This window comes from Ctenocephalides felis, unplaced genomic scaffold, assembly GCF_003426905.1.
Source record: "Ctenocephalides felis isolate EL2017-DRISC unplaced genomic scaffold, ASM342690v1 CF-g0.4_SCAFFOLD_03571, whole genome shotgun sequence".
Lineage (NCBI taxonomy): Eukaryota > Metazoa > Arthropoda > Insecta > Siphonaptera > Pulicidae > Ctenocephalides > Ctenocephalides felis.
In genome coordinates, this window is record NW_020539725.1 from 66460272 (window position 1) to 66477285 (window position 17014).

The 17014-nt window shown below is 30.1% G+C and overlaps 2 protein-coding genes and 1 non-coding gene across 3 annotated transcripts in view; 1 reads left to right on the forward strand and 2 right to left on the reverse strand.

Annotated features, from left to right (window-relative positions):
- The window catches only part of LOC113386558, a 9908-nt gene extending 1570 nt beyond the window's left edge, over positions 1-8338 (reverse strand). Inside the window, exons 1-3 of the mRNA XM_026624336.1 lie at positions 8334-8338; positions 3686-3788; positions 74-273 (exon numbers count right to left, since the gene is read on the reverse strand). Of these exons, the coding sequence (XP_026480121.1) occupies positions 74-273; positions 3686-3778 (293 nt within the window). The 5' untranslated portion in view covers positions 3779-3788; positions 8334-8338. The remainder of the gene's footprint in view (positions 1-73; positions 274-3685; positions 3789-8333) is intronic.
- Positions 8339-10304: 1966 nt separating this feature from the next.
- Positions 10305-13307, forward strand: LOC113386559 (KAT8 regulatory NSL complex subunit 3-like). The gene has a single exon (XM_026624337.1). The coding sequence runs from the start codon at positions 10305-10307 to the stop codon at positions 13305-13307; it is 3003 nt and encodes a 1000-aa protein (XP_026480122.1).
- A 2008-nt stretch (positions 13308-15315) lies between these two features.
- Positions 15316-15477, reverse strand: LOC113387177. Its single transcript, XR_003368127.1, has one exon. It is a non-coding gene; the product is annotated as a U1 spliceosomal RNA (small nuclear RNA).
- Positions 15478-17014: the final 1537 nt, after the last annotated feature.

Sequence of the window (17014 nt, forward strand, 5' to 3'; positions counted from 1 at the left end):
AAAAACTTATTATCATGATTCTGGTAAAGTAAGTTAAAAAAGTTCGATGAAATAAAAAGGTCCATTATCTTACCTGGTCTTGTTGAATCCATTCAAAGTCTGGACGAATTCATGGTGCAACATATCAGCATATTTGTTGATACGTTGTTTGTAAGATTCCAAACCCATTTCATATCGTTGGTTATGTTTTGCAACTTTGTGTTTGTTTTCCATGAAGATCTTGAGACGGAACTTTTCTTCGGTTTCACTTTCATAGCGCTTCTTGTGGGCCAACTATAAAAGAAAAGAATATAAATATTTTGAATTTGAAAACTAGGTATCAAGTTAACTAGAATCAAGTAATAATTTAGTTGGATTCATTTGGAATGGTTTTAGTATGTAATTATTTTGTAATATTTTAAATTCCAGTTTTAATCAATTTGGAATTAAATAGAATCTAACGAACCTAATAAGCATCTACCAAGAATCTAACAAGAACTTCGAACTTAAATATAAGAATCGAGCCAGTGAAATCAACAAGATCCTGGTAAAAATCTTATTTGATAATATTATATGATTCTTATTGGATTCTGGTAAACTTCTTACTAGGTTCTTACCAGATTTTGTTTTTAAAATTATTTGAAATATATTACTTGAAATCGTATTCAGATCGATTATTTTCAAAGTTTAATATCAAGCTGTCCAAGACGTTAATGGAACTAAAACTTGTGGTTAGAACAACAAGCTTATGTATTAAAATAATTACTTAAAATAAAAAAAAACATTGCATGTGATAAAATTACATAAGATATAATTACATCTAAGATGTATCAGGTAGTATAATTTTCTTGGTTGGATTTAAACTAAGTTATTTGTTCATAATAACTGTATGACGCAATTTGAAGTTGTATTTCTAAATAAATTAACGATATCAAATATCTGCGCATTTTGCTAATTAGTTGCGATTACAAATGACCGATTTTTGCAAAAGAAAAAAAATACGAACGTAAACAGAAATATTGGAGCACGTGTATTGATAATAAACATTCAACAAACACTTGATTTAAAATTGATTCAAAATAAATATGAAAGAATTTAGCAAAAAATAATAATCGATTCATAAAATATGAAGGTAACCTCGTACTCAGAAATATTTTATCATCTCTAAAAAATGCAAAATTTGTATCAGATTTCATATTCTTAGAAATGCAGTTAACATTTGTAATGAAATTAGTAAAAATAGAAAGTGGATATAAATCTAGTCAACACAATTAATTATTCTACAAATTTATTTCGTGAAGGTATATAATATTCTAAAAAAATTTAATTTGTATATTTGGCTCAAGAAGTTAGAAACTTTATAGTCCTGTTTGAATTATCCAGTATGTTGACCCAATTTACCAAAATATTTATCACATATCCATGTCAACAAAAAACATGTGTTCCATCTGTTTTATCTCAATGACCTCAAAAAAAAAAAAAAGTCGAAATCAATTCGCAGCTCGTGTCAAAAAAAATAATCACAAAAAAAGATAATATTATTGAGTGATTTTTCGTCATTTTGTTTATTTGTAATAAATTGCGAAGATTCACGTTCGTCAGAGATAAGGGATAATTAATATAAGTATAATGATATAAAATTGTATTTGGATTTCGAAATAATTAGGCGATTTTCTGCAAATATTTTGGACTAGCAGAATTCCAAGGAAAGATAAAAGCAATGTTTTTCTTAAAATTTGGAAATGTTAATTCAACTTGGTTGATTGTTTTCCTGTACAATTTAATTGGCAAATAAATGTTTACAAATAAAATAACTCTAAATCACCAATGGATGGCCGAAAATGACTATTGCACAAATGCACATTGAATCCGATTTTTTGTAAAGATTTTACTAAAAAAAAAATAAGTTTTACTAGCTAACTGTTAGGCTCTTTAGCAAAAGATAAGAATTTTTAAATTCACTCTAATTGAAGCTATTTTAAGAGAAAGCTATTCAAAAAAATTTGGTGTAAAGATTGCAATTAAGAAACTTCCATATTAAGTGGACCCTTAACAAAACTTGACGATCGCATTCAAAAACTCCTCATATTTATTTACTGGAAAATAAAGGTTGCTAAAATCAAGTATACTTAAAATAGGTATATTCAACATTGTATTTCTTATCCCTGGGTCAAACAAGAGGTCACAACAATTCAGTTATCTTTAAATTTCCGCATATCTCGGTGTCCCTTTACAAAGAAAAGCAGTTGAACCAGAATCACAATCTGAGGATAATTATTTGTATAAGATAGTACTATAATAATGAAGTCGTTTATTTGATTTCCTTATTTATCGGTCATTTTCTTTTCACTTGGTAATGTCTTATCATTTTAGAACAAAGTTCAAACGAATTCAGAGATCTAACTACGCATTTGTGACATGTAATTATATCAAATGAGTGCAAACGAGTCGTTAAACTATGATATGGAGCAAATTATAAAAGTTAGATAAAACAAATATAAAACGAATTCATAGAAGGATACAATTCATAGAAGGCTGGTGATTTGCGATGTGCGAATATTTAAATATTTAGATCAAAAACCTCAATTTCCCTTGAAACACCAAATCAGAATATTCTTGTAATGCTTATCTATCTGATCTAAACTTGGTTAAAATAAAGCCAGAGAGAAAAAAATTAGCACTGTTTGTTTTCATAGTTTTTGTTATTTACCTAGTACGTTTTGGGACAATCCAAAACAAAAAATCTAAATCAAAGGCAACGTTGCTTTTAGACAACCCCGGGACACAAGGTGGAAATCCAAGATGTTCCAAAAAAAGACGTATGATCACCTTATAAATATTTACAACAGCAAGTACCATTTGCGTTTAGTTATCACAAAAATAAAATCTCAGATATTAAGATAACTCATAATTATATTATACAAGAATATACAAATTATGAAGTTCAATTATCATTGCCAAAGAGAGTTTTACCACCAATGTATATAAATGATACTTTGAATATAATAGCGCATAAATTATTACATGGAGATAAAATGTTGATCTCTGGTTCAAATATTGTAAAAATGCGTAGTACGGAATTTAGAGATAAGAAACAAAATGTCATCCATCAGCGTCAAGGATGGACGAGATTCTGCAAATATAACCAGGAAATTGCATTAGAAACAAATGACGTGGAGATAACCATTATATAGTAAAAAAATAATTATAATAGTAATGATTGATCGATTGTATCATAATAGATGGCTTAAGGAAAATACAGATATATTTAAAAAAAATAGAATTACAATTATGTACGAGAGCACTCTTCAGCAAATGCTAAATAATATTATGAAAGCTTAATTTAGTTAAAAAAAGCGGTAGTTATATGCTCATAAAAAATGATAAATTTAATTATTATTTAGATAGCAACGTGTTTCCAAGTGAAAATAGCCCTTAATCAGGCATTGGTCTAATAAAAAGTAAGCGCTATTAGATAAATTTCAATAATAAAATTATTATCAAAAATGGATGGATTAACTATAGATGGATTTGATATGGTAACCATTGGGTTACCATCTAAAAATACGATGTAAAGAAAAGTTTCAGCCCAACATGAGATAAGAGAACAAAAAAATAGTAATATGTGGCTTATTGATTCGCAGTAATCAAGAATTGCTTTCATCATTATAAACTTAGACAGATAGTATTAATAAATTTGTTTTACCTTGAATGAACTCCATTCTTCCTTCACCAAATCAAAGAAGGATACGGCGCTACTGCAGGCGACCAATGTTAAAAATAATACTAGCAACTTCATTTTGAAAATCCTGAAAAAATAACAAGAAATTATATAAAGAAATTCATTCAATTTTATGTATTCTTAATTATTCCATCAAATTCGAGCTAGATTTGATGGTGACTAAAACTAGATAAAAGAAATATTATCTCTCATACCAACTACTTTTCAGTATAATAAAAGTAAACCAGGCAATAAACAAATTGCAACTAAATCTGTTCCACAAAAAAATTGATTCAACCTGATCTATTTTTTGCCATTTAATTTAGTTCAACTTATTCAGCACAATTAAATTTAAACGCCGACTTGACAAATTGAATGCTCCCAAAACATGTTTTTTTGTAAAATATAAAATTGCATGTTTAACAATAAATTATTGTTCACACATTTTTTTAATATAAAAAATGTCACAATATACGACGACATTGAATACAATTTTATTATAAAGCAGTCGTGCAGAATAAATTATTTATATAATGCTTTTATATGTAATTATATATAAATTGTGATGTATGAAAAGGTGTGATTATATTAGTAGTGATTCGTTAGACATAAATAATTACATACATACATACATACATACATTGAACAATATAATAAAAAAAATATTTCGATTAAGGAAAATAAAGTTTATGCTTAATTTTATTATGAATTATAAAATAATTGGAATGATTTTTGATGGCCAGAATTTAAAATTTAGTATAACGATAAGTAAAACAAAAAAAACAAATGTAATTAATGATTTTATATGCAACAATAATAAATATTACAGTATATAGAAATATATAAAGTAAGTACTAGAATAAATCAAGGGAGTTCTTTTCGAATTCAAAAAACTACAAAAATTAACATTTATATTTAAAACTAAATGTAACAGAAAATGTGAAATATCAATTTGTAAATCATGTAACAATTTTTCTTTCAATCATTGAATGATAAGTTGATGAATTTAATTCAAACAGTTTTTTTTTATAGAGAAACTGTGACCTTAAAGTTAATTGAACTTTAAAATGTATGATTTAGAATATATATATTTTTATCCATTTTCTCGGTAATTTACGAGTATTTTAACACCAGTTGAATAAATATTTGTACGATTTTTTATGTATACTGGGAAATACCGATGATATGTTGCACAATTTAAATTTACATAAATTTCTTTGCATATAATCGGTTCGATAAAACAAATTGCACGTTAAACTGATTTATACTGAAAATTTCAATTTAATATGCAATTAAGTAAAATCCGTAAAAAATTGAATTTTGCATCGTTTTCCAAAATAAATACTTTTAATGTTAATATTCGACTGTAAATCTTGATGAACAAATTTAGGAATATAATTACATATTTATGATTTAATGTGAAAATTTACAGTAACTGTAGCAAAGGAAAATCGTAAAAAAAAATTTATGCAGACAAGTAATTCAGTAATAAAGTAAAATCCGTAACAAATTCAATTTTTCATCGTTTTCCACAATAAATACTTTAAAAGTTAATATTCGACTAGAAATTTTTATGAACAGGAATAGATAGGAATATAATTACATACCAAGAGACCAAATAAATATAGATGAATATAAATATCATACAAATAGCTCTCAATTTCACACTTATCATTCAAGTCTCATATAACAGTTATTTTATATTGTAAATTTATACCGATGATTCATTTTTTGTTTGATTATACAAGATAAAACTGGAGAAGGCGAGACGTGTATCACATGATTATCAATTTTCGGCGAATTGAATTCAAAACATTTATATCAGGTTGTATATGAAATAAAATATATATGAATACTCTTATGGTGAGAATGATTGCCAAAACAAAAGATAAGGAGTCTGACTTAATGTTTTAAAATTAATTTATAATTTAATTTATACAGATATTATAAGCATGTTTGAAAGATATCGATTGGTAACCGCATTGATTAAATTTTAGTGAAAACGAAAATTTTATTTTCGAAATAAACTGTTAAAGATTTTACCTAAATAGCTGAATCTCAGTTATTAAATTACGTATCGGAAAATTGCTGCAACTTGCCTTAAGGTAAATTGTCACTGACAACTTACAAATCAATAAAAAAAATAATTCATATATTTTATTCATTATTTTTATAATTCAGTCATCGTTTTGCAAATACTCATCAGTCACTTTTTCTCTGGACAGATGTTTTAGATTCCATTAAATCGTTCTCATCGTTTTTATGAATCATAAAGACTTGTAATAAGATATGAAAAATAAAAATAAAAATGATACCAGCATATGTTTATAACGCCTGCGGGCAATGATTCATATTTCTGAATAATGATAATGTATATTTTTATATTTAAAATGAATTTAGTAATTGCGAGCTGTTTTTGTGCACTGAGGGTGAAAATGTATACCTATGCAAAGTTACATATGAACCTTAAAATTTACATATTCATAAATTATTTGTTCACGAATATGAAATTTTTGTTGAGTAATTATTGTTTAGTCAGTAACTGAATTCCACATTAAAATCCACATTAAAATCCACATTTTAAATAAAAAAATTATATAAGATCACAATTAGCACATTACCTTTTTAGGCTATCTATCAAAAAAAAATATTGAATATGAAATTAATCTAATTTATGAGGTATTTATTAGTTGCGTTATTGATTTATGAATATATGAACTTTTTTTCAATTACAACATTATGGGGTGAAAATTTAAGGCTGTGGGTGTTTTTAATTTCAGGGCTTTAAGACGATCTAATTATATTTTGAATCATGAAAATCTAATTACAATTCTTATTATCTCATTATTATTATTATCTACTAAAGGAATGTAACATTTTCTACACAGGCGTTTGTTTGCAATAAAACAATTGCAGATATCCAAATATTTATATTCAATCTAAAGTCTTTATGGATGTTATTGATAGATGTTTAAGAAATGTATGATGGTTTTTAAAACACAGGAACAATTGGAAATTTGCTTCCAATCAATTGATCAAAATATTGATTTCTATATGACTAATTTTAAATAATTGAAATATGTTTCTATTAAGTTGAAATATCAATATATGAAGTTGGACTCGTAGAAATTAGTTTTTGATAAATGTCATGGTAACTATTATTTATAATTATATATTTTAATATGCTAATGAAACAAAGTTATAAAATGTACTAATGTTTTTTTTTTTTTTCAAAAAAGTGCAATTTTGTAAGTGAAAATGATTTGTTTTAGGAAGGTGGAGTCCAGTGGTCTCAATATTTTTAAAAATAAATGAATTTTTTCTAATAATTTTTAAAAATTAATTTTCAGAAAATGTTGTCAAAATTGATTCAATAATTTCCAAAAAATAGTTTTTGTCAGTGAAAATTGATTTGTTTTAGTAAGGTGAGTTTCAAAGTAGTTTTCAAATTTTTTGAAAAAAATATCAATTTTCTAAAAACCATTTAACATTTTTCAAAAAATCAAAATGCCAATAAATTTCAAAAATTAGTGCTATTTTGTCAATGAAAATGATTTGTTTGTAAGTAAGGTAGTGTCCGTGGTATCAAAATTTTGAAAAAAATCAAAATTTTCTAAAAATTTTAACATTTCCAAAAAAATGTCAATAAATTTCCTAAAATTTGTGCGATTTTGTCAGTGAAAATTGATTTGTTTTTAGGAAAGGTGGTGTACAGAAGTTTCAAAATTTTGAAAAAATAAAATTTTCGAAAAATTTGAACATTTCCAAAATTGCCAAAAATTAGTGCAATTTTGTTAGAGAAAATTGATTTATTTTGAGTAAAGATTTCAGTAGATTCAAAATTTGAAAAAATATCAAAATGTTTTAAAAAATTCAAAATTTCCAGAAAAGTCAAATTGTCAATAAATTTAAAAAAATGGTGCAATTTCGTCAACGAAAATGATTTGTTTATAAGTAAGGTAGTTTCCAGTGGCTTCAAAATTTTGAAAAAACATCTATATCTTCTAAAAATTTCCAAAATGAAGTCAAAATTGTCAAGAAATTGCAAAAGGTCGATTTTTTTAGATTTTTTAAGTGTTTTCGAATTTTGAAAATTGTTAAAAAAATCAAAATTTTAAATTACAATATTAGAAGTTCCAGCAACTTGCCTTAAGACAAGATGCCATCCACCACTAGTTGGATAAAATATTACAGATTTATAATAGATTGATAAATACAGACGTTTACAAAACGAATAACAAGAGATTCTCAAACAAAAAATATAATAGTCGAGTAATATAATTCCAAAAACCAGGTACCAAAAAATTTCATACAAAAACTCGAGCAAAAAACTTGATTCACCACGAACAATGGCCATGACTTGTTTACCTTGAAATACCAATTATATAAGACGTAGTTTAACATCCGAAATAAACAAAAACCCGTTAATTTACACGATTTTAGGAATGAAAACTATATGAATTCACGCATTAAAAATTATAATAAAATACTAGAGTACATTAATTAAAATTAATAAAGAACAGTGGTAGATTTTCCTTCGACCTACATAAATCAAAGAATCAGCTGATGCAAGAACGCACTGTAAACAAGATGTCAAAGCAAAAACAGATCAATACATTCCAGTCCATTTTACAAAAATATCGTACACATTATACACGCATATATAAACTATTTACTTAATTAACATGCTTAGAAATATAAACTAATAAATACAAAAAAATCACTCACCAAAAAATATCTATACCCCTTTATCCTTTAATGTTTCTTGTTCAACGTTCGATTGAAAACTGATGGCTAGTGTTATTAAATGGCCGATTTTATACTAATTATTTGTTATCGCAATGACGATAACCCAGTTGATTAAAACACAGCCACTGACAAATGCTGGCAGATGTTATGACTGACAAACTCCCTTTATTGTTAAAACTAGGATGACTGTACAAGAATAGAAGAAATCGCCATTAGTGTTAACGACGACTATGAACGTACTGTAAACGCGCAGAGGAGGGGATTCAGTGCTGCCATCTTGTAAAGGAAGAAAATGACAATTTTTTGAATAGTTTACAAATGGTTATTTAAATTATTTATAACATAAAAAGTTTGTTAAGAAGCAATTAATTGATTAAATATATATTTAGTTTTAATATTAACACAAATGTGATCTTAATACTAGTTTATAATTAAGGGATCTGTAGGTCCATCTTTGGGAGGAACGGAAAGTTAAAATTTCAAATTTCAAGTGTATTAAATTTATTATTTAAAATTACAATAATTAAAAAAAACAAGTTAAAAGAGACATTTGCCTTAAGGCAAAGGACTTTATGTAAAGGTATATAAGTTGCTGACGAGCAGTTTTCATTGAAATCTACGTTTAAAAGGGGGTCTTCCTATGTGACGGCCTGTTTTTAGGGATATTTTAGGAATTTTTTTCTACGACGAGTAAATATTTAGAGCTTCAAGTTTTTTATCATTTATTAACACATGTTTGGGCAGTATAAATATAAAATTTCACCAAAAAATATTCAGTCAAACTAGAGTTACAGCGCTCTGAACACCCCCGCCTCGAAAAAAAGAGCTCCCACTTCCTCCACGATTCCGGCTGATCGGCTTATCTGAAAAAAAAAATAAACGGCGTTTTAATTTGTGGGCTTAAAAGCACGAAATAACCTATAATCAAATAAATATAAAAAAATTGGATTTTTGATAGACATTTGAAATAAAAGTTGCAAATTAGGCGTTTTTTTTGTTATTTTGCTATAAAAAAATTCATTCCATGCGTTTAAATATATTGTGCCCTGTAAATTTCGAATAATTCGGTCCAGCCGTTTCTGGGATACAATCGAGGGAAGTTTGAAAAACACAGTTTTGAGAAAAACGCGATTAAAGTTTCTAACTGCCAACTCGGCGCTCCGAACCGCTCTTTCTTTTACCTGCTGTATCTTTAAAACGACTTCGAATTTTCTAAAATCGCTTTACTACCGTATTCTAGACATGTTAAGGAAGCAATTTATGAAAAACAAATCGATTTTTTCAACCCATCACATAGGAAGACCTTCTTAATATTGTATTTAATTGTAGATCTCACTTTTTAGTTTAGGCATTAAAATCTACAGTTTCTTTTTGTTTTCGCTAAAATGTTTACAGATACGGACACCAAAAATGATTTTATGTTACCATTTGAGTTGCCACTATATTATATAATGAAAATGTATCTATTTTAAAAATGTGTAAAATTGAAACCGTCGCAATTTTCAAATAAAGCGCCTCTTGTTCTGTTGCCAACTTCTCATTTTACACTGCAATTGACAGCTCATCACTGCATACACAACTAGCGCGACCGGCGGATTAAAATGTAAACAAAAAATTAATGGACGCGAATGACGCGATCTTTATTCGAGTGTGCTAAAATAAGTTGGATTACAGCAATTTGATTTGATTCGTTTTGCAATTTCAAGGCGAAGTTAAGATGATTCTATTACAATGACAATCGTGGCGCGTATTGCAAGATAAAGCTTATGAATTTATTTTTTGTAATATTGTTGTTTGCACGGTTCGATGAAATACATGACTTCATGTATGAATTTCCCAGTAATCTGCGGCCACAATGTCACTGGCCGCTGACTATGATGGGCGGACAGGCCTTATGAAAATGCAACTTTCCAATCCCTTAATTTCCGTACAAACAAACACGACACCGAATTTATTGCTGGCAGGTGATTTCAATGATTTATTATCTGGCTTCCCAAGTCCTATGAGTGAAATTGCACCTGACGAATTGATACCGTCTTTTGCTAATTTTATACACGATTTAAGCAGCTTTTCATTCGAGGATACAGTCAGCGCTAATACTATCGCCATGGAGCACAGTTATTCTAGAGCTTGGAACTGGAGGCCAGAAACTAACACCTTCAAGCCTGCGAGAAATTTGCTAGTACACAGACCACCTGCTTGTCCTGGATGCCATGAGGAATCTGAAGACCCTTATATAGATGTAGATGGTCCTCTGAGTCCCCCACCCCCATTACCTTATGATGTTGAGAAAGGTAGATTATCTATGAATGAAATCGAAAACAAAGTTGAATACATTACCAAGTCTGAAGATGATGAATGGGAAGATAAAATTGATCGTAAACATTGGAGTGCTAATGAGAGAGCTTATTTTGAACGGTTGAAGACTATTTTAAATGATGATTTGGTTGCAAGATTGACTGTACACAATAATCGAAATGAACCGGTGCTCAGAAGATCAATAGTGGATCGATCAGTATTGAAATTCAGACGTGCTTTTAGTACCATAGGATGGGATATGAAAATTCTGCAGGGGATGCATAATGTGTTTATTGATCACTTGAACAAAAGACTGCTATCTGTTTATATAGACATTTTACAGGGTCTTAAAAGCAAACTACCTGTTCTTGTTGATAAATTAATGTTTAGTAGTATTTTTAGAAACGGTGCGTGTTATGAAGGACTTGTTGATTTACTGAAAAAGCCTTGGAATCCTTTAGATGATAACATTATTAATAGTAAAACTAAAAAGATACCAAATAATCCTATATTTTTTGTGTGTCCAAGCTGTCCACAAGTTAACTCAATGCTACCAAGTCGATATCAACAATTAATGTCTTTTTTAAGTGCCATTGCAACAGTTGAAAATGTGTCATTAAATCTAGGTTTCTCATCATCTCGGTTTACACTTACGCAAGTAGTTGAACATATGCTGGCGACCTCCAGAACACGGTTACAAGAAGTTAAATCCGAAAATCCGGATAGGCCTATTATACTTATAGGTTTTCATAGTGGAGCATCATTAGCATTCCAAATTGCACAAACTGAAATGGTGACTTGTATTGTATGCATTGGATTTGATATTCACACAGCAGAAGGTATGAGAGGAACTCCTGATGATATTATTTTAAATATTCCATGTCCTATTTTATTTATAATGGGGGAAAATTCTGCAAGATCACATCCTGAGGAAATTGAGAACTTACGAGAAAATATGAGTGCAGAAACCTCCCTTATTATTATTGGAAGTGCTGATGATTCTTTAAGATTGAGTTGTAATAAAAAGATTTATGAAGGTGTTACACAGCCTATGGTTGATAGGTGTATTATTGACGAAATAGCAGATTATGTGACATCTATACTACTTAATCCGTATCCTGATGCTACAACAAAGCAAAGAACGAGTTATATCACTAATTATAAACAATCCTCCATCAAAAAACAATTTCGAACTAAAAAGATATCAAAACGTAGGTTTTCTAGTGGCAGTTATTGTGATAATGACCTTAAATTTGAACCTCATCCTAAACGAGTTAGACCTGTAGGTCGCCCCAGGGGATCATCATCCAAAAACAAAATTAACCTACAAATGGATAGCACATTACATTATTCAAACCTTGGTAATATCACAGTGAGTTCTTTGGACGAGTCACCGGCTAATTGTAATAAGGTAAACTATAATCGTCAGAATAATCATGTAAAACATCGTAATGCATTGAATGAGTTTAATGAAATGCAGCAACAAGATGTGATTGATAGAGCGGTAATGAGCATATTACCTGAAATATCAGATGATAGTCAAACGCCTAGAAAAGTTCTCACACCAATGAATGATACACTGGCAAGAAATGAATCATCTTTGGTTATTACAGATCCAAATCATCCTCCAAGAATAAAGACGTTTGATTCATCAAAGTATAAGTTGTCAACTTACAATGCAAGTTCTAATTCTAATAAACTTGTATTGTCTGCGAATAATTTAAGTCAAAGATTCAAGGGTAATGCTAAGTTAGTCAAGATGTATTTGCCGCAAAGTTCTAATGTATCCAAGCCAGGAAAGTCTTCAAATGCATTGAGTACGAAGCCTTCAAATGACCAACTAGCTGGTACAAATATTTTAGATATTCCCATAGTTTTTGCAGATAACGACGGTTACATTAATGAACCTTTAAAAGTGGAGGATAATACTTCCCCACAAGTGAGTACTACAAAAGTGAATAAAAAGCCTATTAAAATGATTGTTTTAAACAAAAGTTCAAAACCTCATCTACATAATTTTAGTTTAAACAGTGATACAAAGTTATCGGCGAGTCAAAAATCAAGTGCAAATAACAATAGTGATAATAAGTACCCTAAAATATTATTTAGACAGTCGCCTGTGCAGAACAGTGTGCGTTTAACAACAACCCAGTCACAGCAAAGTGTATCTTCATCAATAGACTTCAAAAACGTGGATTTAGAAAGCAAACTTGTGGCGAATAAAGTATTAAAAACAATTCCACCTGCAGTTAAACAAATTACACCAATCGGTGAGTCTGTGTCCCCTGCAAATAGTGATATCAAGAACAAAATACTGCTGACTGTCGGATCCAGAATGTCGGTGTATAAAAGTGGTGACAAGGACAATAACGATAAGACTACTGTAAAATCTCCTATTATCTTTCGACCCGGTACACAAATCAAAGCTATACCAATGCTACAAGCCCAAAATATCTTAAATCGAAACTTTTCTATTAAGAAGAATCCAAAGTGTAACTTTAGCCCTGGACAGAAGGTGACCCTCCAACAGATCAGTTCCAAAGACAATAGTGACGCTTAATTACATATATACAGTAAACTCATTTGTGTGTATAAATTGTATATATGATAAAATTGTCTGATGATATGAATATTTATATGTTAGTAAAGGAATTTAAAAACTATGTTAATTCATTCTTTGTTCAAGAATAAATGCTTCTTTTCCTAAGACTGTGGTATTAGTTATTGTTAAAGAAGTAAATTCATAATAGGAATCTATCTTGTAAGTAACAATATCACTGTTTAAATTATGACCAATGTAACTTTGAGTAATTTGCTAATACTATATATAATCATTTAACAAACTCTTCATCATGCAAAAAGCACAATTTTATTATTTGTGAGATTAAAAAATTTATCTTTGAAATATTTATTTGCAGCCAAATAGTCGAAATAAAAAGCAAAAAATAATTATCTTTGCATTATGTACGTTTCGACACTATGTGTGTCATCATTTATTCAATATTTAAAAAAAAAGGTATTTTTTATTTTAAAAAATTAAAAAAATCTAAAATTTTATTAACTTCCCGTAGGGCAAGTTATAGTACATAATCGCAAAAAAATCGAAAATGAAAATTTTTATATATCTTTACGTTTCAGAGGTTTCTGAACATTTTGGCATATCTTAGAAAAAATGGATGTATGTGTGTGTCTGTATGTGTGTTCGGATACAAATTTTCATCGACGATTTCGGGAACACGGTTGAAGCGATTTGAATAATTCAAAAAACATTCGATTCGTATTGATAAGGGGACGTGCTGATTAGTTTTTGGCGAAGGCAGGTCTAGCCGTTCCGAGGCAAAAAGGGCCAAAAACGGTAACTCAGTTTTCAAGAGAACGGAGCGTCCGATTTTAATAATTCAAAAAACATTTCACTTGTATTAACAAGATGAAGAACTGATCAAATTTTCATGAAGGCAGGTCTAGCGGTTTCGGAGATCTAGTAAAAAAAGTAAAAAAAAAATGCCATTTGGCGGTCAAGAATGATCATTAGACATATGCACATTAAATTATCAGATATTTTATAGAGATTTTAACAATAACAATAACTAGTGGGGCGCGATGCCATGCGCCCCACTAGTTATTATAATTTTTTCAAAAATACCTTAAGTTATAAAAGTTTTTCTTTCAAAATTATCTCCAGTCTAGATGCCATTCACGCGTAGGTCTAGTTTTGGTAGTATTATTATATTGTCTAGTTTAGTAGTATTATTATATTGTCTAGGGGTCTAGTTCTATACATACACTCATAGATAAATAAGTATAAAGTCCTTTATTACAGCCGCTTCTAGAAGAATTCGAGACCCCAGAACTAACTCTAAAAGAAATGGCTGAGCAGATAGTAGTCTACAAACTCGCAGGAAAACACGAAGCAGCCTTCAGGCTGCAGGAGCAGATGACCCTGCTGCAGGGGCGCTTCTAAGAAGTTCAAGACAAATTCAAGCAGTTCAAGTCTCCTGGTACAGCTATTGAGACACGCCTGACGAGGGCGCTGCGGGAGCTGAACGCTGTTAGCGATGCTATTTGTTTGCTGGAACTGTCGTCGGAGGAGCCGGAGGCTATCGACGGACAACTTAAACACTGCCTGGTAAGGGGTAATGGATAGGGGATCAAGACCTTTCGTTTGATACCCCACATGCCTATATTTGAAGTAAAACTTTCCGACCTATGTTCTGCAACCCATTGGTCGGCTTCCGTTACATCCCTTGTAACTTTTGAACGGTTCGTCCGATTTGAGGGAAATATTCGGTAAATTTGTTCTAAACTCAATGATCTACTCTTTCTTATAACATATCATAACTATATATCAATTTGGTATATTTCAAATAGAAAAATGATTTTACAAATAGTTTATACGACATATTGGCTTAGTTAGTATGATATTTGTGTAGTGCTCGACTGCTCGTCGAGACCTTTCATTTGATACCCCACATGCCTATATTTGAAGTAAAACTTTGAGTTAAGTCCTGTCTTCAGGTGTCGGCGTTTTACACTTCAGTTTTATGTTTTCTATGATAAGTTTATTATTACCGGGACAGCGCGTACGCAGTCCCGACTACCAAAAATTACGCGCCCGAGTTATCCACATTAGGGACAATCGCAGGGGTCAGCCCAACCTAGGTGCAATGGAAGGGCCTCGCCCTGGGGGAACCGCCTTAGTGATCACGGTAGCCCCCACGCCAGGTAAGTATGCTCTACTGTCGAAAAATCGTTGCCTAACCGAGAACGGTCTATGTTTCACCACGTGCAGATATAATAATAGTCTGAGCTACGCGCAGACATCTGTTAGTACGCAACATAACACCGGGGAGCGGTTCTACGATACAAGAACATAAGCGGAAAAGCGGAACTAGTGGGGCGCATGGCATCGTGCCTTAAAGCAAATTGCTGGAACTTCCCGTACCGTAATTAAAAACTTGATACGGAACCCAAAAAAAATACACAAAATGTGTGCACATTATTAAATATTATTGATGTACATATGTCCAATAAACATTTTTGACCGCCAAATGACATTTTTTTAACATATTTTTATTGACAGTCCATAACCGCTGGACCTGCCTTCCCAAAAATTTAATCAGTTCTTCATTTCGTCAATACAAGTAAAATGTTTTTTGAATTATTCAAATCGGAAGCTCCGTTCTCTTAAAAACTGAGTTACCGTTTTTGGCACTTTTTGCCCCGTATCTCCGAAACGGCTAGACCTACCTTCGCCAAAAACTAATCAGCACGTCTCCTTATCAATACGAATCGAATGTTTTTTGACTTATTGAAATCGGTTGATCGGTGTTCCCGAAATCGTCAACAAAAATTTGTATCCATTTTTATTGCATGTCTAATTGTCTTGACTTAAGAAAAAGTGCCACTTACACCTAGTTTTAAATTTGTCATCCTGACTATTCACAAGCATGAATATATCTTTTATCTAAAAATAACCTTATCTTTATTTTATCTTCCTACTTTTTATTCTGTGCAATTAATTTACGAGATAATTGTAACTGATGTCTGTTTTATTATAAGATCGTTTTTATAACATTATCACTACATTGCAATTATACTAATTGTGATATTGATAAAGGAAAACTCGTATCATGTTATGTTATCATCTTACACTTTAGATAATACATTTTATCATGGCGAAAATTTAAAAACCGTTAGGAAGATATAATATTTTGAAAATTGTGGTGATTAGTTTTTGATGAAGATCAGCCGGGCCATTTCTTCGTAAAAAAGTTCATAATCCGACGATCGTCTTAAGGGGGCTTGATACTATACATATGAAAATATATAGTTTAAGAATTCGTTGAGAATATACAAAAATGTAAACATGATCTCGAAGGATTTTAGGGGGATGGAGGGGTCTAGTAAGATATCACGTGTATTTATTTTTTACCTAAATTAAAAAAAAAATCAAAAATTTTACGATATTTTCGTAAATTCGAGAAATTTTACTTAACTAAAAATACACGTGATATTTAGTGGGGGAAGGGTGAATAATTTTAAATATCACAATGTATCACCAGGGAGTGTAAGGGGTCTAAAATTCTATCACCTGATTAATGGACGCCTCCTAAAATATTATAGTCCTAAATGATTGAACTATAAAAATCAAATAAAGTTTCGAACAATGATGATGTCGAAGTATCGGCAACTTGCCTTAAGGCAACATGTCACTAACACCCAGTTTATTATTATGTTTGTATTAACAAGTTTTTTACAATAACAAAT

What these genes read in the sequence shown, in the direction of transcription:
- LOC113386559 (XM_026624337.1), top strand. Translation starts at nt 10,305, where the DNA reads ATGTCACTGGCCGCTGACTATGATGGGCGGACAGGCCTTATGAAAATG.